A 25,986-nucleotide genomic window follows, 5' to 3' on the forward strand; every position below is an offset into this window, starting at 1 on the left:
ATGTACCAATACGAGAGGTAATACACTTTTTCATCTTATGAACTAAATGTTTATTAAAATTTTGTTCATTTTTTTATTAAACATTTCTAAATGTAGGAAGCTTGGCCTAATGAAGAAAAGAATTAGAAACAAATCAAAGGTTGAGGGTTCAATGGTGAAGGAACATCTAGTGAATGAAATTGCCACCAACTGTTCTCTATACTTTGATTCAACGACTGAGACATGCCATAATCGATAGCCACGGAATTTCGCACCGCAACATCTTAGCTCTTCCAGTGGAGGCTCTAAACTAAGCGTATTTTTCGTTCCATCGAGACGTTTACATCAAAAGGGTGGAACGCGGAGGCACAAGAGTGATGAAGAACTTAAAAAGGTGCACACATATGTTCTTCTAAATTGCGTAGAAGTTTACCTTACATCGATAAATTCGATGAAGTGGCACCACAACTATATCCGGACAAGTCAGAATTCCTTCTTAGAGATTACCACTTTGCTGAATGGTTTGAAAACCACGTACGTAAAGCTAATTAAATCTCAATGATTGATGTTTGTGCATTGTTAACCAACACATTGTGTGTGGTTTCTTCATTGTAGGTAATGGATGGCTTAATTGATGGAAGCACTCGACATTTGGAAATTTTAGCAAGACAACCATCAATGTACACTCAATCTCACAATGGGTACTTTGTAAATGGTTATAAGTTTCGCACCTAGAAGTATGGTAAGGGACTTGTGACCTCAAACTGTGGTATATGCGTGAGAGGGGAAATGTATAACGCGGAAGAGTCTGACTACTATGGCTTAGTGGACGAGATATTAGAGCTTAAGTATAATGGCAAGGAACCTCAAATTATGGTAGTGTTTAAATGTACATGGTTTGATAACAAACTGGGTGTAATAGTTAACAAAAATAAGCTTGTTGATGTCAAACCCAAGTTTCGACTTCCAGGTGACGACAAGTTTATCTTGGCATCACAGGCAGAACAAGTATTTTATACACATATCCTGCCATGACACGTGATACAAGAGATCTGTGGTCGGTTGTCAAGACAAAATCCCGTCACATTTATGAGGTCAGTGCACCTGAAACTGATGTCATGAGTGCACCTGAAACTGATGTCACGAATAATGGAAACACAACATCACACGATTTTCTACAGACTGATGAATAGTTTGATTTACCGAATACTGTAACTAGGAGTGATCCCTTAGACCGGGTTACATTTGATGATGATGATGATGCAATGGTTTATTCTGACCACTTTTTAGATGAAGACGAACATGATTGTTAAGAACATAAATTGTTTGCTATTGTATACTTATTATTATTTGAGAGTTACCATATGGTATGTACGTTTTATTTTTTTTTTCCAATCATAGGGTTTGTCAATCTTTTATTTATTATCTAACCAAATCTGTTCTATTAAATGCAAGGTATATACAATGTGAATGGTAGTAAAGATGATACAAGTAGCGGTGGTGGTCGTGGCGGTGGCGGTGGCCGTAGTGTTGGTAGTGGTCTTCGTGGAGGAAAGACAAAGCAAGCTGCAGGGAAACGTACTGATTGTGGCATTGTTATTCGGGAGCCTGATTTTAGTATACGTGATGGTGATGCTGTTTTTGGGAGACCAACATCCGAAGGTCGGATCCAAAACATCCCAATGGGAAGGCAACTGTTGAGAAACCTACTATATGGACTAAAGGGCCGTATGTGATGGTACGACCTCCAAGAGGTTCTTCAATTACATACCGTAAAGGTACAACCGGTAGTTATAGTCGTGTGGGTACAACTGGCAGTTCTAGTAATGTGGGTGAGGGTGACCCAATGGCTGATTTAGCTGGGACGTTACAGAACTTGTCACCTAATATTCTTGATAATGTGGACGGTACAACGTTACAAGATTTATCACGTGATATCCTTGATGATGGTGACAACGGTAATCAATATAAATTGCTAATTTTTTATTAGTTATCATTTTTATTAATTTTTTATCTTTTTAGATGATGACGCTGGTGATGATGGGGACGTTGGTGATGATGGTTACGATGGTGACGATGTTTTGGTGGCAGCTATGACGGTGAAGACTTTGAGGGGTGGTGATGACTTTGAGGGTGGTGGTGACGGTGATGGGAGGCAATTCATACAAAGCAACAGGAAAAAGTATGTTTCTAGTTTATAACATTTTAATTTACATTGTTTGTTGATGTTATAAACTAATATTGGTAGCATTGTTAGAATGGTGAGGTTAGTAAATGCTAACAACTTAAATGGAAACGGCAGTGCAACCCAATTTAAAGTTTTATGTAGCAGATTTGTAAATATTTGACCAGAGAATAGTGCCAGAACACTTTTTACATTCAATTGCATGTTGTTTAAATATTTATGAAACTAATTATTAAATGTAGTGCTAGCAAGAAAGAAGAGAATTTTGATTGCTTGTGATCTACGTACACTTGAACAACGCATGGTTGTTGCTATACCAGATTAATAAGGCAATTGATTTTTTTACATAAAGTTGTTGGTAATTTTAGTGATTATCAACATTTGTAGTGGTATTGGATTAACTCGTTGAATAGGCGTTCTCGTTATATATTAATCGAGTTAGGTGATGCAGGAATGGCGGGCTTGGTTGTTATAACGAGTTAGTGTATTTAATCGGATTTGGGCCAAATACATTTACTAAATATTGAGCTTAGGCTAATTAACTTATTATTGTTTTGGGCCTAACTAAATAATTAGTAAATTAACTTATTCAATAATTAAAATGTGGCCGACAATTCACATCATGTGTGAATTTTGGAAAATCAATTCATTTGATTTGAGATAAGGTAGTTATTTGAAGATATAAGTGGTCCGAGATTTTTGGGATGGAATGGACATTCCGAGAAACAGTATTACACAGAAAGCACGACCAATTTTTTAAGAGATACGGTATTCCATTATTCTTAAAAATGGACAATCCTGTTCTTGTCAAAAATTGAGTTTAATCCGTTTGAACTTTTGAGCATACCGATCAAATAGTTTGTTTTGATAGTTATCATACGACTCTCAATTTAATCTAAGCATTTTATTTTGATCAATTGTGGTCTCATCAATTCAACCAACAAAGAACGAACTATTTCAACATGACTGGTGAATCGGCAAGCGACATGAGTAGCAAATTTGCAAAGTTGGAGAAATTTGAAGGGCAGGATTTTAGGCGCTGGAGGAAGAAGATGCACTTCTTGTTGACCACACTAAAAGTTTTGTACGTTCTGAGTACACCGATGCCTGAGAAAGGGGAAAACGAAACTCTAGATCAACAAAGAAAGAGATTAAAGTGGGAAAATGATGATTATATATGCAGAGGGCATATACTGAATGGAATGTGTGACGGGTTGTTTGACTTGTACCAGAATGCAGTGTCTGCCAAGGATCTTTGGGATTCTCTTGAATCCAAATATATGGCAGAGGATGCATCTAGCAAAAAATTTCTAGTAAGTAATTTTAATTCCTACAAAATGGTTGATGATAGACCAGTTATGGAGCAATATAATGAATTATTGCACATATTGGGTCAATATACTCAACACAATTTGTATATGGATGAGTCAATTTCTGTTTCAAGCATCATTGATAAACTCCCTTCATCATGGAAAGATTTTAATCACACCCTTAAACATCAAAAAGAAGAATTGACTTTGGTTCAATTGGGAAGTCACATTCGAATCGAAGAATCTCTTCGGGTTCAAGAAGTTGGTAAAAATAAGGGCAAAAGTGTGGTTGGTCAATCTTCAATTAATATGGTGGAGCATGATGGGAAATTGGGTAATTATAACAAGTTTAAAGGTAAAAAACGCAAGTTTGATCATGGTGATAAAAATTCAAACAAGAAAGCCAAAAAGACATGTTGGAGGTGTCACAAAGTGGGACACTTCAAAAAGGATTGTCGGGTAAAGCTTACGGGAAACAAGGGCTCGAATGGAGCGGGTCCAAGTGGGTCCAAGGATCCACCAACTCAAACGGGTATGTCTTCTAATTCTTATTTGCATTCGGCTAAGTCTAGTGATTGTTTGGTCATAGAAAAGGTTCCATGTGTGCATACTGACTGTAAAAATAATTTGTGCAATCCAAAAATTTTAAGTGACAATAATTTAAGTGGTTGTGAAAATGAACTGCAATTTTGTAAAAATAAGTCACAAATTGATTTTGGAAATCCAAACCAACCCACTGTTACATTTAGAAAAAAGAGTCCATCGTCATTTAAAGGCCCAATACCTTTGGGCTTGGATTGTAGTGGGTCCGATACAAAAACAAATGGAAATGAACAAATTGATTCGGTCTCACAATCTATAGGAAAATCTAGCAATTTTGTCCCACAATCAAATTGGCCTACGGCCTGTGATTTAAATGGAAAAGTTATTTTGAGTCATGGACTCTCGTTGGGTCAAAAAGATAGTGGTGGGCCACATGAAAACACCAACCTGGTGGATGTGAATAAAACACCAAATATAAAGGCTAGTGGCTTTAACAAATTGGAAGGCATGATCAAATAGAAATAGATTATGGTGGGCCATCAAATAAATTAAAGGATTATAAAAGGCCAAATAAATTCAGTTTGGTGAACTCGGTTCTAACTGAACTAAATGTGGAAAATGATGGACTTTTGGTTCACAAACTGATTGAAAATAATAATCAGTTGGTGGGCTCAATTTTAACACCAAACTGTCATAATTATTGTGGCTCGACCAGTACACGGTTAACAGAAAATTCACATTATAATGTGAATTTAAATGCACTGGTTGTGAATTATATTTCCTTTATCACTGAATCATTTTGTGTTCAGGGTGATGAATTTGCATGGTGGATAGACTCGGGAGCTACGGTGCATGTGTGCAAAGATCTAAGGTGGTTTGAAGAGTGCAAACCTATTGATGATGGATCTGAATTACGAATGGGAAATGTAGCAACCGAGCCTATCAAAGGTGTCGGGAAAGTCAAGCTTGTATTTACTTCTGGCAAACACTTATTATTAGATTAAGTGTTGTATGTTCCGGGTATACAGAAAAATTTATTGTCGGGTAATGTATTAAATAATTATGGTTTCAAACAGGTCATTGAGTCTGACAAGTTTATCTTGTCAAACATGGAACCTTTGTAGGATTTGGATATATATCTAGTTGTATGTTTAAGTGAAATGTTCATGTTCCGTTTGCTAAAGAATCCATGTGTATTGTTCTTCTAGTAATAAAGTAGATAATGAATCAAAATTATGGCATGCTAGATTAGGACATGTTAATTATTTTAGAATGAAAGACATGCCAAAAATGAGCTTAATACCCGCTATTGATATGAAGAATAATCAATGTCACACATGCAAGTTAACCAAGATAACAAGAAAACCTTTTAAAGATGTCAAAAGGGAATCTAAGGTTTTAGAACTCATTCATCCCGACTTATGTGATTTTCATAATACTCCCTCGTTTGGAAACAAGAAATATGTTGTGACATTTATTGATGATGCTTCTAGGTTTTGTTATGTTTACTTGCTACATACAAAGGATGAAACTTTAGATAAGTTTAAAATATATAAACAAGAAGTAGAATTGCATCAAAAGGAATTAATTAAAAATCTCCGTATTGATAGAGGTGGTGAATATTATGATCCAGTTTATTTCCAATCCACCGGTATCATACATTAGACCACCGCTCCTTATACACCACAGCAAAATGTTGTATCTGAGAGGAAGAATAGGACATTAAAAGAAATGGTTAATTCCATGTTGTCTTATTCAGGTTTGAGTGAAGGATTTTGGGGTGAGACTATGCTAACAGCCTGCTATTTATTGAATAGGGTTCTGTGGTGGATTTCTATAATTCAGCGATGCGCTTCACAAGAGGCCCCATTCCCAGTTCAGTTCAGCAACACACACGCTTAATTCACCGATTGGAAAAGAGAGAGAGACAACGATATTTTTAAATAAATGACCAAGGCAACCCCATATGAGCTCTGGCACAAACAAGCACCAAACTTAAGTCATCTTAAAGTTTGGGGTTGTAGAGCTGTAGTAAGACTCACTGAACCTAAGATGCGAACCTTAGGTGAGAGAGGCATAGATTGTATATTCATTGGATATGCTGAACATTCTCTGGCTCATAGGTTTTATGTGACAGAACCAAATGATTATATGTCTGTTCACACAGTAATTGAGTCAAGAGATGGAGATTTTGGGAATGAGGATAGGTTCTCCTAGGTTCCTAGACTTAAAGATATGCCTCAGAGTTTAAAAGATTTTGAAAGAAACTCTATCAATACAAAAGATGTACCTTCTACTAGTACGGAACCCAGGAAAAGTACTAGGGTAAGGAAAGCCAAGAACTTTGGTGATGATTTCCAACTTTATTTGGTTGAAGGATCGAGAGATAAAATTGAATATCAATATCAATATCAATATTATTTCAATATTGATGAAGATCTGAAAACTTTCAGTGAAGCAATGGCTTCAAGGGATATTTCATTTTGGAAGGAAGCTATTCAAGATGAAATTGATTCTATCATGCAGAATAAGGCCTGGAAGTTGACAGATTTACCTCCTGGATGCAAACCATTAGGATGTAAATGGATTTTTAAAAGGAAAATGAAAGTGGATGGAAGCATTGATAAATTTAAAGCTAGACTAGTGATACAAGGCTTTAGATAAAAAGAAGGAATTGACTTCTTTGATACATATGCTCCGGTAGCAAGAATATCCACAATTAGGTTGTTGTTAGCTTTAGCGGCTATCCACAATCTTGTAATTCATCAAATGGATGTAAAGACTGCATTCCTAAATGGTGAATTGGATGAAGAAATCTATATGAAACAACCAGAAGGTTTCATTATGCCAGGAAATGAACATAAGGTTTGCAAGCTGGTTAAGTCTTTATATGGCCTGAAACAAGCTCCTAAACAGTGGCATCAAAAATTTGATGATGTGGTGTTATCAGATGGTTTTATACTTAATCAAGCTAACAAATGTGTATATAGCAAATCTGACTCCTCAGGAAAAGGAGTTATAATTTGTCTATATGTTGATGATATGTTGATATTTGGTACTGACTTAGGTCAAGTTGTTAAAACTAAAGAGTTCTTGTCATCAAAGTTTGCCATGAAAGATATGGGGGAGGCTGAGGTGATTCTTGGTATAAAGATCACTCGAGGGAACAATGGTATATCGATCTCTCAATCGCATTATATTGAGAAGATCTTGAAGAAATTCAACAATTTAAATTGTTCTCCGGTTGGAACTCCTATTGATCCTAACATTAGGCTTATGCCTAATCAAGGTAGCCCCGTATCTCAACTTGAATATTCCAAAGCAATAGGATGTTTGATGTATGCTATGATCAGCACAAGGCCTGATATTGCTTATGCGGTCGGAAAACTTAGTAGATTTACAAGTAACCCGAGCACACATCATTGGCAGGCAATAAACAGATTGTTTAAGTACCTGAAAGGAACTATAAATTATAGTTTGTGCTATTCAGGTTTCCCCTCAGTACTTGAAGGGTTTACTGATGCAAGTTAGATAAACAATAAGGAAGATCATTCTTCCACAAGTGGATGGGCGTTCTTACTTAGTGGAGGTGCTATCTCCTGGGCCTCAAAGAAACAAACTTGCATCACAAATTCAACAATGGAATCTGAATTTGTAGCTTTAGCAGCCGCTGGTAAAGAAGTTGAATGGCTAAGAAATTTGATCTATGAGATTCCTTTGTGGCCAAAACCAATATCACCTATATCTATCAGATGTGATAGTGCAGCTACTTTGGCTAAGGCTTACAGCCAAGTGTATAATGGAAAGTCTAGACACCTAGGTGTTAGACATAGCATGATTAGAGAATTAATCATGAATGGAGTAATATCTGTTGACTTTGTAAGATCTGAGTATAATATGGCTGATCATCTAACTAAAGGGTTAGGAAGAGATCTCGTGAACAAATCAGCCAAAGGGATGGGTTTAAAGTCCATACTTTAATATCCTATGCCAAGACACCCAATTCCCATCTAATACAACGTTAGATGCTGAATTCAATGTGGAAAGCTTGTCATAAAGATATTGGAACACTACATTAGTATCATCCCAAGGTTAGTGTTGAGACTGCAAGATAAAGTAGGTTGAAGTATAACTTCTTAATAGTTCTTTGATAGATTGCATTTGCAGGTGCAAGAATAAAGAAACTACCTATAAGAGTATGAAGTTTAGCCGCTTCAAGAAGCTTGGACTTGGCTTTAATATATCCTTTGAAGGATTGGACATAGGCTAGTAAAATATAGTGTCATGTAAGAAAATATGGGTTGTAAACTTATGTGTATTTTATCTTCAAGTATTCAAATGGATAGAAAGGGTTCAATCTATAGAAACACCCCGATATTCGAATATTTGGATCGTGTAATTTACTAAGATGAAAATTCAATCCTCATGACATTTTCATTTATGCATGAGTTTGAGATTTTGAGAATTGAGTTGGGTTAATCATGGATATCACTAAAATAAGGGAGGAATGTTGGTAATTTTAGTGATTATCAACATTTGTAGTGGTATTGGATTAACTCATTGAATAGGCGTTCTCGTTATATATTAATCGAGTTAGGTGATGCATGAATGGCAGGGTTGGTTGTTATAACGAGTTAGTGTATTTAATCAGATTTGGGCCAAATACATTTATTAATTATTAAGCTTAGGCTAATTAACTTATTATTGTTTTGGGCCTAACTAAATAATTAGTAAATTAACTTATTCAATAATTAAAATGTGGTCGACAATTAACATCGTGTGTGAATTTTGGAAAATCATATCGTTTGATTAATTCATTTGATTTGAGATAAGGTAGTTATTTGAAGATATAACTGGTCCGAGATTTTTGGGATGGAATGGACATTCCGAGAAACGGTATTACACAGAAAAGCACGACCAATTTTTTAAGAGATACGGTATTCCATTATTCTCAAAAATGGACAATCCTGTTCTTGTCAAAAATTGAGTTTAATCCGTTCGAACTTTTGAGCATACCGATCAAATAGTTCGTTCTGATAGTTATCATACGACTCTCAATTTAATCCAAGCATTTTATTTCTATTCACTATGGTCTCATCAATTCAACCAACAAAAGCTGCTAGTTGTTTACTTATGGATTGATTTTTAGAATGTCTTGGATTCAAATTTAGTTTCCTACCGTAGAAATGTATGTGAATAAAACAAGATCTCAACTTAAACTGGTGTAGATATAATAGTATTAGGAAAGCAATATTGAATGTTTTGTTATTCGTATATGAGTTTCCCGCTCTTGTAAAAGGTAGGTATGATGTCCCTTTAGAACAAGCTGCTCATTTTTTGATTAATTTTTAATGAAAGCTTCTCAAATATCTTCTAAAATATCTTATCATCTTAATCCCTAATGATTAATGCTAACTACAGGCACAAAACACAAAGCTTCTCAAATATCTTTTCAATATTGTAGGTTTGTAGACCCAAAGGTACATAGACGTGTCAAGGAAATACTTGAACAATGTCTTGATGGAGATTGGGTCACGTTTAAAAAGATCCCCCAAAACGTAAAGACACGCATGTTTGATCTCTTACGGGTAATTTATCAATTAATTAGTTGTATAGATTATAATTATATCTTTTACTTATTGCATTTTTATCTTTATTTTTTGTAGACTATGTACAGATGGGATCTAAAAACACACCAGAGCATACGTCATGCATTTATTTGCGTGCTTAAAGATCAATTTAGAGGCATAATGAGCACTATGAGGAGAAGTTCTAAAAAGAAAGCTATAAAGGCAAGAGAACGTATTCCTGATAAAGGATACAATTTTGAGATACAATGCAAATATCCACCTGATGGAGTGCCTCGTAGGAAATGGGAACGTATGTGTATGATAAGGGTTTTAATAATTTACATTTTCTTTTATCATAATTGTTTTTATGTATTATATATATATATATATATATATATGGGTAAATTACTTTTTGAGTCCCTGTGTTTTAGGGGTTTTAATCACTTGAGTCCAAAATCAAAATGTTTAGCGCCCTGAGTCCCTATAGCCACTTTTCTTAACCATTTGACTCCAAATTAAGTATTGTTAAATAACCAAAATACCCTTACAGTTAAAAAAATTAAAAAAAATTATTCATTGACAGCAGATTTGATCTCTCTCTCAACCTCATCTCTCTCTCAACTAAACATTTCCACCACCACTACACCTCCACCTCACCACCACCATCACCATCACCATCACCACTGCACTCTACCACCGCACCCCCTGCACACAATTTCGAACCCCCTGCATACAAACGTCAAAAGCAGTATATAAAGTTGAATCTTCGTCCAGTCTGTCCACTAGATCTCCACCGCCACCGACCCCCCCCCCCCCCATACAAATGTCAGATCTGCAACTTCATTTTAGATTTGTTCTTGGTTAATATTGTCCAAAAAAACAGTTTGAAGAGTTCACACCTTACCTTCAACTGATATGAGCACAAAAACAATTTCGAACTCGTAACTCAGCAGCTGTTACAATACTATCAGCAACTGTTACAAGTTCAGTTTCCGATTTTCGATCTGAATCTAATTTCAAAATCTCACAACTTCAAAATAATAAGATCCGAAAAATCAACTTTCAGATTAGATTGCGTCTTCTTAATTTAATTATTCACTCAAAAATCTAGTTTTTGAAACGATCCCGTTTTTCTCTTCATCTTTCAGGTTCGAAAACAATACAAGAAACCCCTTTTTATTACAGCTGCAAAGTCTTTCTCTTTAGTATAGCTGCAATCAGCGGCAATCAAGTTTATTACAGCCGCAAATTCAACAACAAACAATCAGCGGCAACTTCAAACTCTTTCTTTTACGATTAATCTACTTTCACAAACTCAAACTCAGATCTGAAACTTCTTTGAATAAACACAAACATCCAGCTGCACACACTATTTTCTAAAACGAACCACCTATATATATATATGATAAGGATCATGTGAGAAGTAGTAGGCTAATTGAGAAACTTGAGAAGTATTCTTGACCACACATTTTCCCTAAGCAAAAAAATGCAAAAACAAATGTAAAAAATGCAAATTTTTTTTTTGGAAAATCGGAGCTTTTTCTTTAAGGTTTTTTTTTAAATTTTTTTAGGGATTTATACACATGTGTATATTGTTAATCTTTTAATTATACATATGTGTATATTGTCAATTATACATATATGTATATACATGTTAAAAGTTGAAAAATAAGTGTTATTTAGGGTTTAGCTTTAGGGTTTAGCATTATGGTTTAGCTTTTGGGTTTAGCATTAGGGTTTAGCTTTAGGGTTTAGTTTTAGCTTTTGGGTTTAGCTTTAACTTTAGGGTTTGCATTAGGGTTTAGCTTTAGGGTTTATCTTTAGCTTTAGGGTTTATCTTTAGCTTTAGGGTTTAGCATTAGGGTTTAGCTTTAGGGTTTAGCATTAGGGTTTAGTGTTAGGGTTTAGCTTTAGGGTTTATAACACTTGTTTTTCAATTTTAAACATGTATATACATATATGTATAATTGACAATATACAAATATGTATAGTTAAAAGATTAACAATATACACATGTGTATAAAACCCTAAATTAAAAAAAAAAAAAAAAAAAAAAAAAAAAAACCTTAAAGAAAAACCTCCGAATTTTCCAAAAAAAATGCAGTTTTTAACCTTTTTTTTTTTTTGCATTTTTTGCTTAGTGAAAATGTGTGGTCCAGATTGCTTCTCAAGTTTCTCAAATAGAGTAGACTTCTCTTAGGATCCTTACCCTATATATATATATATATAGGGGACCGCTAAAATGAAAACCACCTACAGTTGTAAGAACCATGAGAACTTTTTGATCCGGGGCGAGTTGGACCAAAATTCTTTTTTCATAAACGTAGATGCGTGTATTATAAACACATTTGTAAAAAAAATTCAAAAAACATGTCGTGTGTGTAGTTTTGAGCACCACAAGTTTGTGTTTAAAATTTACGGTACCCGTAAACAAAAACTTGTGGTGCTCAAACCTACACACACGACGTTTTTTTTTTTTTTTGAATTTTTTTTTTTACAAATGTGTTTATAATACACGCATCTACGTTTATGAAAAAAAAAAATTTGGTCTAACTCGCCCCGTACGGTGTAGTTCTCATGGTTCTTACAACTGGAGGTGGTTTTCATTTTAGCGATCCCCTATATATATATATAGAGGTCGGTTATCATACAAATACTCTAATCGTACATTATGTACGCTACAACAACAACCGTATGATCATCTCATTAAAAGCGCGTGTTTAAACAATTAAATTAATCAAATTAAAATTAATAAAAGAAACCGCCAAGGTTAGAATTGTCCATAGCGAAACAAAACCCCTGATAATCAGCACACAATAACTCAAAATCATACCGTAAACCCAAAATCAAAACATTGCATTCTCCTTCTCCAAAACGTTCCCTGCTACTCTCCATTGCGATTTCAACTACGATTCCATAAATATTGAGAAAAAAAGCAAAGCAAACAACGACAGACCACAAGCGAAGAAGATGAATCCAGGTATCTATTTACATTTGCGATTTAAAGTGTAATATACAGGAGCTTTAAAATCAAATGCGATTTTGTTTGTTTATTAACGTTTTAACTGAAACATATAGTTTTATGACATTACATATTGATAACAACTTCAATTTTGCTAGGGTTTATTACTGGTATATTTATTTATTAGGTTTTGCATTTTTTATGCAGTTGTCTTAATGATACTGATAGATGTGCGATATCATATAGGGTTTTGTTGTGGTTTTTATGAGATTTGCGAGTTCATATGATAAAAAGCTAGTATGTCAAAGGTTTTTTGTTTTAGGTTAGATTAAGCTTGCGAATTGATATAAATGCAAATGCAATTTTATATCATAAGTTAGTTGTATTGTTTATGATTTATAATGATTGATAGTTTAGGTAATGCTTATGTAACAAATGCGCAATCATAACTCATATATGCGAATTGATAAAATAACACATGTGAATTGATATCTAACACATGCGAATTGATGACTTGTTGTACATGATTAACTGATAAATGCGATTTTGTAAGTGTTTTTAACTATAGCATGCGATTTTGTAGAAATAGAATCTGATGATGACTTTGAAGGACCAATATCAACTCTGATAAAAATTAACAAGAATAGAAAGAGATTGGTGATTCAAGAAAGTTCAGAAGATGATGACTTTGTTAAGCCACCCCCAAAAAAGAAAAAACATGAGAAGAAAGAAGATAAGAGGAAATCAAAGATACACTCAAAAAAACATTCAAAAAAGGGGCAACAATCTAAAACAGAACATAGAGAGTTTTTCAAATACAGCAATGAAGCAATACTGCTGAGATGCCAACCTAACCCATATATGGATACTGTTAGAAGATTTTCAAAAAAAAAAAACAGATTCATGATGTTAGGGATATGGGGTTTGCAGTTATTCTGGATATCAACATCAACCATATTTCGACAAGATTGGCATATTGGCTAGCGAGAAACTTTGATGAGAAGTTCGATAAGCTAAATGTAGGAAAACACCAAATAAAAATAACATCGGACACAGTTTATGAGGTATTTGGAATACCAAAAGGTCCAAAGAAGGTTGAAATAATAGCCGATAAGAGAAAAGTCAAAAAACAAGAGAAAATTGAAAAAAGTCAAGAACCGGGAAATGCGGTCCGGGATACATTCATCCGCCAGTGGGGACAAAACGCGAGAATTACCCATGGCTTAATTGCAAATACGATGGAAAATCAAAGAGACGGAGGGAGTCTGTTTAAATTAAATTTCCTTGTATACTGGATGACGTTCTTTGCAGAAATTACAAAGGCAACACTTGCAAATGATAGATGTTTGCTCGGTGTAGAAGATGTTGAGGAAATAAAAAATCTAGATTGGTGCTCATATCTACTCGAAACCTTGCGCCGGACACGAGCGGGCTGGAAGAACTATAAGATACAGTTCGTAGGACCTGTTGCCTTTCTTACGGTATACATTACTACATTTAATAACATATTTAAAATACTAGTTTGTTCTTTTATATAATTAAATGATCTTGCGATTTATACAGCTTCTATACACGCATGAGTACAACAAAAAGCTTAACCTGTTTGAGAAAGCCGTGGAGATGCCGGTTATTCGTTATATAACATCTTCAGAGATTGATAAAGTCGAAGATCATATTTCGGATAACGGACCTCTATGGATATCAAGTGAGAGTGAAGAAGAAGAAGAAGAAAGTGAAGAAGAAAATGAAGAAAAAAATGAAGAAGAAGAGGGTCCTCCGGAGGATGATTATACACTACGACCACCGGTTGACACGACGATAAGCTACAAAAGAAGGACTGCGCGCGCAGTACAAAACGAAGAAACCAGGGCAGAGCCAAAAGATGACGAGATCATTGATGATTTCATGGATTTCAGTTTTGAAATCCATGAAATGTCTCAGATGAACATTGATGTGCGTGTAGTGTAATATAATTTTAGATATATATTTAAGCCCTTTTCACACTTTTAGCCAAGTTTTAAATTTATAAAACACGATATTTACTAACACTAAACACACATATGGGCAAGTGCACCCATCGTGGACGTAGTATAGTGTTGGTAAGATACCGAGGTCGTCCAAGGACACAAGAGCTTTTAATACCGGTTTATCCTCAACGTCTAATCAAATCAAAAAGTTAGAAAAATGTTTTAAACTAAGAAAAATAAAAACTAACTAAATGCTGAAAAATAAAATAAAATAAAAACAGATAGACAAGATGAATCACTTGGATCCGACACGTGTATTAGTATAACCTTTGATTATTTTCGCACTTTTGCACTTGTTTAAGAGATTATCTTAGTTATTGTAGTAGGCCCCTTTTTCGGAGGTGACGTTACCCTCAACCCAGTAGTTTGAGTCAGCAAGGATACAATCCTAAAGGGTTGGATTATTGAAAGATAATGAATTAAGTTATTAATGCAAATTATGGTAGGCCCCGCTTTTGGCGGTGACGTTACCCTCGGCTAAGTAGTCTGAGTCAGCAGGGATACAGTCCTAAATAGCCGGGTTATAGTATTAATAGTAGTTAGCTTATGAGGGGGTCAAAGAGTTTGGATCCCCGCCATCCAATACCTATGGGCATTGAAGGAGATCCTACTAAATTTGACCCAGGTCCCAAGCAGGACCTCTAAACGCTGAACAAGGGCAAGACCTTTACCAAACCGTTCCCTTAACCCCCGACCAGGTAGCCAACATACCTCCATATAGACCGTGGAGATATGAATGGTGAAAATCTTTTATTTTATATAGACAGTAAAATAATGCCAAGACACCACGGACAAACGATAAGGAAAGATCACCTTCAACATAAGTAACTAGTTATTAAAGTCATTAATACAAAACCAAATAAAAAGTGCAAAAGATTAAAAATAAAAAGTATTATACTAAACACTTGTCTTCACCAAGTGATGTAAGAGACTTAGGCAAACATGGCCTTGATTGTCAAGAACTCTTACGATCAATCTTGGATCCCGAGACGACTCACACACTCTATGATGGACAATGGATGATGGTGGTGGATGATGGTGTTATGGTGGTGGTGGGTGGTGGATGAAGTGTGAGAGAGGTGGTGTGCCAAGGGATGAGAGAGAATGAAGCCAAGCTCCTCTATTTATAGGCTGAACAGAACGCTGGACACGGCCCCGTGTTCGCTGAACACGGCCCCGTGCCCGTCTGACATTCTCTCTCTTCATTAATTGTAATTGCGAATTACAATTAATGCGCCTGCTGTACTTTCAACACGCCCCCGTGTCCGCTGGGCACGGTCCCGTGGTGAGCAATGGAAGCTTCTACTGGTTTGTCTTTTCTGCTGCTTCCTGGGCACGCCCCCGTGTTCACTGAACACGGGGCGTGTTCAGACATCTGTTCTCTTCTCTTTGTCTTGGGAGGTGCCGTTGAGGGTCCGGGCAGTTTGCTTTTGTTCCTTTTCTTGTAATTATGATAGAATTAGGGGTCTTTTTGCTTCTTTTGTGATTTTGAGCTCATTTCATCCTGAAAATACAAAAGGAAGACAAAAACACTCTTTTTCCAACATTAGTACTTAAAAAGGGTTAGTTTTATGCCTTAATTGATGTGTTTTATATGTTGCATTTTACACACATCAAATACCCCCACACTTGAACTTTTGCTTGTCCTCAAGCAAAACTCTTTTAATGTGGCTTACACTCCCAAATGGAATAGGTAGAAGAGAAGTTTTTTAACTTGTCCTAGAGTGTCGGGAATCCAAGGTTTGTATAGGTTCTATTTTTATTTTATTTACAATCTTATTCGTCATGGTTTATTTTGAACTTTTCATAAGATAAACTACTTAATTTGGCATAGCATGCCTTATTAAAATTCCATTTATATACAAGTTCACATACCTCACGGGAGATCACTCAATCACTCGGCCGAAGGTGTATATTTAAGTGAATCGCTCGAGAGCGGCACGGATTTACATTTTCCATATGCTTGCCAAGCGATCAATCCTCCTCCTTTTTAACTTTTACCTTTGTAAATATCAAGAGGTCTTTTGGGGTGAAGGCTTGGGTTTAAAGGTGGGTGGTTGGTTAGTGGTTAGTAAAAAGGGCGAAAATCGTAACAAGTGTCGGTTTTCGTATTCTAGATTTGTAAAAACCGAGCGGCTATTCACACAAGAAACGAAAAATGAGCATTTAATCTAAAATATGTGTATTTTTATGCTCAATAAAGGCTCAAAACTCACTTTTTGTGGGAATGGGTTTTTTTTTTTTTTTAATGTGAACAAGCATATATAATCGAATTTTAGCTAGACTTGTTATACCGTTTCATAATTTTCTTATGTTAGTTCTTTTTATCACGACGCTATCGGTTGTAAGTTTGTAAAAATATAACCCTTTTATAACTTGTTATTCCCAACTTAAACTAAGACAAGTAAATAAATAAAAAAAAAATGAAAAAGTTTTTGAAAAAATTTGGGGTGTTTAGCGGTTCCAATAGAGTTTTGTGTAAGGCTTGTTTTAGGATTTTGCAAAATTCCAAGGTTTTAGCATCCCCCCCACACTTAAATTACACATTGTCCTCAATGTGTCCAAAAATAGAGTTTTTGGTTGATTAGAATATGTAAAAGTGTGTTTAAAAACAAAGATTTGTGTTACTGGCACTCTGGACACGGCCCCGTGTTGACCGGGCACGGCCCCGTGGTCAAGTGCCAGTAACAAAAATTATAGAAATGAAACAGAAGCCTGGACACGGGGGCGTGTTCGCTGAACACGGCCCGTGTCCAGTTACCTGAACTGGGAGATTTCCTGCAGGGGGCTCAGCACGGGGCCGTGTTGGTTGGGCACGGCCCGTGTGGAGCCTTCTGTTATGGAGATTTTTGTCGGTTTGTTCTGTTCTTCTGCATGGTTCCATTTTTTTCTCGTTCCCTTTTTCATCCATTACCACCATGAGTGTGTTTTATTCTGCAAAAACTAAAAGATTAAATTTAAACTAAGGATAGGTCCGCGGAATGCCTCCGTGGTGCGCCACGTTTATAAGGGTCCTTGGCTAGACCCAATTCCCGGTTACACGTCATTTGATTGGGGTGCCTTGCCTCCCAAGTTACACCGTCGGAGAGCGGCATCCAAGCTTAAGTCGATAACCTTCATGTAGTGGACCGGGTCGTCATCCTCTATTCTTTTCCCAACTCCGAACTTTACCTCATCGTCCCCATACCTCAATGTTAGTGTCCCTTCATTCATGTCCACTACTGCTTGTGCGGTGGCAAGGAAAGGCCTCCCTAGAATAAGGGGGACCTCGTTGTCTTCCTCCATGTCGAGTATGACAAAGTCAACAGGATAAACAAACCTGCTTACCCTTACCAAGACATTCTCGATGACACCTTGCGGGAACTTGACCGATCGATCTGCGAGTTGTATGCTTATTTTTGTGGGGCTTGTGGTTCCCAAGCCAAGCCTTTTAAACATTGAAGAGGGCATGAGATTAATACTTGCCCCTAAGTCGGCCAAGGCATTGCGAACGGGAGATTCCCCTATTGAGCACGGAATCGTGAAGCTTCCGGGATCGATCTTCTTTTGGGGTAGTTTATTGAGTACGAGGGCAGAGCACTCTTCGCCTAAATTAACTAATTGCAAATTCTCAATTTTCTTTTTATGTGTAAGGAAGTCCCTCATAAATTTAGAGTATCTGGGCATTTGGGTTAGGACTTCGATAAAAGGAATATTGACATGCAATTGTTTTAGCAAGCTTTCGAACTTTGCGAATTGCTCGTTGGTTTTTTGACGAATTAACCTACCGGGGTACGGAACTCGAGGAGCCTTGGTAGGCTCTGTTGATGGGGGAGGGTCCTTCTCCTGCAGATGTGTTGGCATTGGTTCTTTCGCGGTTGGAGGTACTTCTGCAGGCCCTACGGTTCGGTTTCGTAGCGTGATGAGGTGAACTTGTGCCTTCGGGTTGGTTTCGGTATTGCTAGGTAACGCGCCTTGTGGTCTTTCGGAAAAATTTTGAGCTAGTTGATTTATTTGTTTTTCTATATTTTGAATGCTAGCTTGTTGATTCCTAAAGTTTGATTCTAATTGTAGGAATCTTTCCGAATTTTTCTTATCAGTGTCAGAGACGAGGCGAGATATAGTATCTTCGAGCCTTTCTCTCCCACTTTGTTGTTGAGTGAAATTTTGTGACTCATTTCTTGATTGCTGAAAGTTTGTTCGTTGTGGTTGTTGGTTACTACTATTGCCGGGCTCCCTCCAACCAAGGTTTGGGTGGTTTCGCCATCCTTGGTTGTAGGTCCCCGTTGGAGGACCCGACGGCCTAGGTCTATTATCAATGTAGTTTACCATTTCTTGTTGATCGTCCGTTTCTTTCATGCAACTCCAATTTTCATGTGACCCACCACACCCCTCACAAGCCATGACCGAGACTGTTTTTGTCATTTCTAATTTTTTTATTTTTGAAGAAAGGGCCTCGATTTGGGCTTGTAAAGAGGTGTTTTCGTCTACCTTATGGGCGCCCGGAGCAATAGTTTTATTTCCCCGGGGAGTGTGCCATTGAAAATTGGTTTGAGCAATTTCCTCAATTTGATTATATATTTCATGTGGGCGTCGATTACCTAAAAGTCCCCCGGAGCTAGAATCAAGTGTCTGCCTAGTATGTGGCAACAACCCATTGTAGAAAGTGGATACTTGTTGCCATATTGCGAGGCCGTGATGGGGACACTTGCGTAATAGCTCCTTGAACCTTTCCCAAGTTTCATATAAGGATTCCCCGTCCTCTTGTGAGTATGTGTTAATTTCAGCCATTAATTTAGCAGTTTTAGAAGGAGGGAAATACTTATATAGAAATTTTTGGGCTAGTTCATCCCAGGTGTTTACCGATCCAGCTGGGAGGGTGTTGAGCCAAGCTTTCGCTCGGTCTTTCAGTGAGAATGGAAACATACGAAGGCGGATGGCGTCGTTTGATGCTCCATTGATCCGAAATGTATCACATATTTCTAAGAAATTAGTTATATGTAGATGGGGATCCTCGTCCGCGAGCCCGTGAAAGGTTGCGGAGTTTTGGAGCATTTGTATCAAGTGCGGTCGAAGTTCGAAGTTATTGGCTTCGACATTCGGGGCATTGATAGCGGCGCCGAGATTACCTACGGTGGGCCGTAAGTAATCCATGAGAGTACGTTGGTCCGCCATTGGGGTTGGGTCACCCGAAACTTTCTCTTGATTTTTGGCTTTTAACCTTTTTCTGAGAAAGCGTTCGGGTTCTTCTAATGGTTCCTTTATGTCTTTATTGGAACTGGAGCTCATACACTACGTGAGGTTGGCGTCGGGTTCCAAGTCCTGCAATAAAAACAGAAAAGAACGTTGGTCAGAAGGTTCACCACGGCCCCGTGTCCAGCGAACACGGCCCCGTGGTCGGAGTTACAGTGGTTGTTTTTCAGATCCCAGTTACTGGAAGTTGGACACGGCCCCGTGTTGCACCGACACGGCCCCGTGGTCAGCCTTCTGTTAACTTGAAAAACAAAAACTGCCAGTAATGTTGCTGAGCACGGCCCGTGTCCGACCAGGCACGGCCCCGTGCTGAGCTCTGCAGAAGCTGAAAAATCTAAAAAAAAATCCTAAAAAATTAAAGAAAAATAAAAAGATGATTAGGCCGTTGATTCCTAACTTTCTTAAAATCCTTGTGTCCCCGGCAACGGCGCCAAAAACTTGATGTGCGTGTAGTGTAATATAATTTTAGATATATATTTAAGCCCTTTTCACACTTTTAGCCAAGTTTTAAATTTATAAAACACGATATTTACTAACACTAAACACACATATGGGCAAGTGCACCCATCGTGGACGTAGTATAGTGTTGGTAAGATACCGAGGTCGTCCAAGGACACAAGAGCTTTTAATACCGGTTTATCCTCAACGTCTAATCAAATCAAAAAGTTAGAAAAATGTTTTAAACTAAGAAAAATAAAAACTAACTAAATGCTGAAAAATAAAATAAAATAAAAACAGATAGACAAGATGAATCACTTGGATCTGACACGTGTATTAGTATAACCTTTGATTATTTTCGCACTTTTGCACTTGTTTAAGAGATTATCTTAGTTATTGTAGTAGGCCCCTTTTTCGGAGGTGACGTTACCCTCAACCCAGTAGTTTGAGTCAGCAAGGATACAATCCTAAAGGGTTGGATTATTGAAAGATAATGAATTAAGTTATTAATGCAAATTATGGTAGGCCCCGCTTTTGGCGGTGACGTTACCCTCGGCTAAGTAGTCTGAGTCAGCAGGGATACAGTCCTAAATAGCCGGGTTATAGTATTAATAGTAGTTAGCTTATGAGGGGGTCAAAGAGTTTGGATCCCCGCCATCCAATACCTATGGGCATTGAAGGAGATCCTACTAAATTTGACCCAGGTCCCAAGCAGGACCTCTAAACGCTGAACAAGGGCAAGACCTTTACCAAACCGTTCCCTTAACCCCCGACCAGGTAGCCAACATACCTCCATATAGACCGTGGAGATATGAATGGTGAAAATCTTTTATTTTATATAGACAGTAAAATAATGCCAAGACACCACGGACAAACGATAAGGAAAGATCACCTTCAACATAAGTAACTAGTTATTAAAGTCATTAATACAAAACCAAATAAAAAGTGCAAAAGATTAAAAATAAAAAGTATTATACTAAACACTTGTCTTCACCAAGTGATGTAAGAGACTTAGGCAAACATGGCCTTGATTGTCAAGAACTCTTACGATCAATCTTGGATCCCGAGACGACTCACACACTCTATGATGGACAATGGATGATGGTGGTGGATGATGGTGTTATGGTGGTGGTGGGTGGTGGATGAAGTGTGAGAGAGGTGGTGTGCCAAGGGATGAGAGAGAATGAAGCCAAGCTCCTCTATTTATAGGCTGAACAGAACGCTGGACACGGCCCCGTGTTCGCTGAACACGGCCCCGTGCCCGTCTGACATTCTCTCTCTTCATTAATTGTAATTGCGAATTACAATTAATGCGCCTGCTGTACTTTCAACACGCCCCCGTGTCCGCTGGGCACGGCCCCGTGGTGAGCAATGGAAGCTTCTACTGGTTTGTCTTTTCTGCTGCTTCCTGGGCACGCCCCCGTGTTCACTGAACACGGGGCGTGTTCAGACATCTGTTCTCTTCTCTTTGTCTTGGGAGGTGCCGTTGAGGGTCCGGGCAGTTTGCTTTTGTTCCTTTTCTTGTAATTATGATAGAATTAGGGGTCTTTTTGCTTCTTTTGTGATTTTGAGCTCATTTCATCCTGAAAATACAAAAGGAAGACAAAAACACTCTTTTTCCAACATTAGTACTTAAAAAGGGTTAGTTTTATGCCTTAATTGATGTGTTTTATATGTTGCATTTTACACACATCAAACATTGACTTTGAAGTTGGAACGCAGACACAGAAAATGATGGATTATTGCAACACTCCTGCTCAACTTTCACCATCGGTATTCTACGACACAGCCCACGAACAACAACTAGAGGCTTCGAGAGCAAACAAAAAGGTAAGTGTAAAAAAATATTAATTTAACTTATTTAACTTAATCAATTATATTTAGCTTCTATATTGATATTACAGAATCTGTTGAAAAATATGAAAGCAAATGTCAAAAAATACCTTAAAATGGTTCGAGATGTTCAAGAGATGAACAACTTAGTGTCAGAAGCAAAAACTAAGTGTTTTTGGGATCCGGAGGTTATGAACGCTTGTAAAGAGTGGGATCAGATGCTTCAGAAAAATCCCATTTGTCTGCCACCTGATACGGTTCAAGAGCATGAAACTGCAGCCTCTCCTGCTCATCAAGAACCTGAAAACCCAGCTTCTGAGGTTCATCATGAAGTTACTACAAATGAAGAAGGTAGAGAGGATGAAGAAGCACAAAAAGTAATATCCAATGTTTTGGTACAATTGGCATCAGAAGGTAACACATGCGAACTCAATATTAACACATGCGATATCATGTAAAAAATCACTAAAAATTATGCATTTGCGAAACCTATGAAAAACACATGCGATACTATCAAAACACTTCAGATTTGATTTCGCACACGATGTCATGTATACCCCTGCGATTTTGATTCTGCTGTATTAAATAAAATAATTTGAATCTATAGGTACACTACAACCAGATGATGGAGGAGTCACAGACACCCTTATTGCAAACATTCAAACAGTGGAACCGGGTGTATATGCTTACCAAAGAACTGCCAATGGTAATAAAACCCTTTACTTTATGAGAAAAATTAAACATCATAAATTATTGTATATCTTAAATTACTCTGGCATGCAGAAACTGGTGAAAATGAAACTGTTGTCGAAGAGACAGTGAACTTGGCAGAATCTACACAAAAAGTCCAGGAAGAAGTGCAAGAAAAAGACCCTCAACGACTCGATACGGACGTTGAAGTTGAAAAGGAAATGGAACCTGAATACCCTCAGGTAACTGCTAAAGAATTGCATTCAGTTGAGTTGGTTTTGAGCATAGGACCAACATTGGAAGAAGATAAAGGAAAAAAACAAACTAAGGGGAGAAAAACCACAAAGCCAAAGCAAGTTCCAAAACAAGTTATACCAAAAGGGTTAAACGAACTGCTTTATAAGACAATAGAACAAGCAAAAATAAGAGGTGAGAAAAGATGTGCAGAGCTTGGAGACAAATTTTGTTCCCCTTACTGCAATAGAGTGGTGAACATGCATGAAGCACTCTTGACCCAAGAATTGAGTGTGATCCACTTCACATTTGCTACCTTTGCAGGCTTGCAGTAAGTAGAAAAACATATATCAACAAACAAACATCTAATAAAAATATACACAAAACAAAAACTAATTATTTATTTTATGACTGACAGAGAAGAGTTTTACCGATCAAAAACTGAGGTTGCAACATTCAAAGCTATGTTTGAAAGCTTCTACAGGGAACAATACGTAGCATCGAACGGAATAGATGCATTTGTAGATATTCTAAACCTTGAAGAGAAGAAAAGGGATAGAAAATCATCACCACACAGATTCTTCTTGTATTCCACAATGATGGTATGTTTTCATATACATTTTGTCATTTGAAATTCTAAAAAGTAAATGCATATTAAATGATTTCGCAAACTAGTTATATCTAAATCGCATGTATTATGGCAGAATTTTTGCTTTTGAAACATTTTCATACTGTTGTAATTTCGCATGTGTTGTATATACTATTCGCAAGTGAAAAAAATCAAATGTTTGCCTTTCTCCTACTGTTGTAATTTCGCATTTGGTACATACACTATTCGCATGTGAAAAAAAAAACCATTGTTTGCATGGATTTGACTCTGGTTACATAACATACAGCCGAATATCTGTTACGACGAGGAGAAATACACAGACAACCAAAAACTCAAAATATTTGCCTCGAATTTTGAAGACATGTTAAATAGATATGAGGTAAAAAAACTTGAATCGGTTGACCTGGTGTTTATTCCGGTACTTCAAGGTGACCACTTCTATGTCTTGTGCTTCAACTTAAAAACCGGCAAAATTGAGCTGATTGACAATTCAGCTGCAAAACAAGAGTTTAAGGAAAGATACAAGGGGCTTCCAGACACACTGGTAATACAAAAACCTATACATATACATGTTATATTTTATGTAAAAGCTACTAACACAATGTTACAATGTTACAGAGAAGGGTATTGGTTTTATACCTACAAAATGCTTTAAAACCAACACCGGCTATAGAAGAACTTGCAACCTCAGTGATAGAAAGAAAAGAGATGGATTGGAGGACGAAGAATAACGGCGTAGACTGTGGAGTGTTTACGATGCGTCACATGGAAACGTACAAAGGAGACCAAAAACCATGGGTGACAGGGTTTGTGAATGAAGATGAAGTAAACAACAGACAGAAAGCACAACTTCATCTCCCAAGGACAAGATATCTCAGCAAAATCATTCTATCAGAACACAACATGCATCATCAAAAAATAATTAAAATGGCCAATGCTTTCGACAAAAGGCCAGACAAAGAGAGATATATGAAAGATCTGGATAAGATAATCCCAGACAGGGAAAACTAAACTTCATTTGATAATGTATTTATGTTACATATTTCAACTGTTTCAACTGTTTCAACTGCTTTAGTTCTCTTATTAATTTCGCATATATTGGTGGTTCTTAATTGGCAATTGTGTTTTTATTTCGCATGTGTTTTGTTTGAAGATCGCATGTTTCACATTGAATTCTTAAAATTTGCGAAATACTAGTCCATCACATAACAAAACATGCAAATTTATTGGAACATACACCAAAAAAAACAAAACAGTTCATTCAAAAGATGAAAGAAACTCTATTTTCATCTTCATTGAGCATCTTAATACAGTTATTGCACCGGCCAACTCTTTCAACTGTTTCTCATCCCTCTCACCCAAATCCACCATAAACATAACTGCAATTTCTTTAAGACTACTCACTTGCATCTGGGATAACAAGTTCAGAATTTCTTGTCTTCTCTTCATGTTTTCTGTTACATGAGAAATGTTGGCCTCCAGCATCTCTTGACAAGTTTGATCCTCTTGAATCTGTTGCTAAATCATTTTCCTCAAAACCTGCTTGATACTTGGTTCAGAAGAAGAAGAAGATGATGATGTTGGTAGATCTGCCATTTTTTAATTGGATGTTTGCAATAGTGATGAAAACATAGGATATATAATAAAAAAAATTATTGATATGAATTATTGAAATCAATTATTGAACTGAATTATTTGATTTCAATAATTGAAACACACTGTGCAAAAATAAAAATAATTACTCATAAAGATTGCGAAATCAAAAGCTACAATTGATAAAAATCTTTAAGGTTTGCGAAATCTCGAATTAAACTTGCGAAATTATATATCAAACTTCATTGTGTGCGAAATTACTATATTTAACATGCGAAATTATGCAACAGATCCATTCCTTTTAATAGTTGGATTATTTTAACACCACATGCGATATATGAAAAGACACATGCGATATAGTAACACAACATTTAATTCCAATAAACACTTATCTTCTACCCTGATTACAAATCTAATAATAAAAAAAACTTCAAATTAAAAAAAACAAAACTCAAATAAATGACGAATCGAGCATTTTCTGAAATGGCCGTTCTGTGTGGAATCAATCAAAAACCCTACAATCGAATTGAAAACGAAGAATACTTAAATGGAACGGTTAGGAAACGAACTCCATAATTGACGGGATTGAATGATTAGCAGTCGTAAATGTTAGAATAGAATGTCTGATATACCATTGTTTATTAAAATTGAATCAGGACACGTGTATGGCTGCTGTTGTAGCGTACATAATGTACGATAGTGAGATTTGTACCATACTCTTTACCTATATATATATATATATAGGTAGAGGATCCTGTAAAAAAGGCCTAAAGTGTGAGA

The 25,986-nt window shown here is 36.7% G+C and overlaps 1 protein-coding gene across 1 annotated transcript; it reads left to right on the forward strand.

The window, feature by feature from the left end:
- Positions 1-23,955: 23,955 nt before the first annotated feature.
- Positions 23,956-24,624, forward strand: LOC118480236. Its single transcript, XM_035974976.1, has 2 exons — positions 23,956-24,157; positions 24,232-24,624. Exons 1-2 carry the CDS (start codon positions 23,975-23,977, stop codon positions 24,622-24,624), a joined length of 576 nt encoding a protein of 191 aa, XP_035830869.1. The 5' UTR covers positions 23,956-23,974.
- Positions 24,625-25,986: the final 1,362 nt, after the last annotated feature.

This window comes from Helianthus annuus, chromosome 7 (genome assembly GCF_002127325.2).
Source record: "Helianthus annuus cultivar XRQ/B chromosome 7, HanXRQr2.0-SUNRISE, whole genome shotgun sequence".
In the NCBI taxonomy this organism is placed as follows: domain Eukaryota; kingdom Viridiplantae; phylum Streptophyta; class Magnoliopsida; order Asterales; family Asteraceae; genus Helianthus; species Helianthus annuus.

Excerpts from the sequence above, each read along its gene's own strand:
- LOC118480236 (XM_035974976.1), top strand. The coding sequence starts at position 23,975 with ATGTTAAATAGATATGAGGTAAAAAAACTTGAATCGGTTGACCTGGTG. Across the intron at positions 24,158-24,231 it reads AGGGGCTTCCAGACACACTG|AGAAGGGTATTGGTTTTATA; the intron begins GTAATACAAAAA and ends ACAATGTTACAG.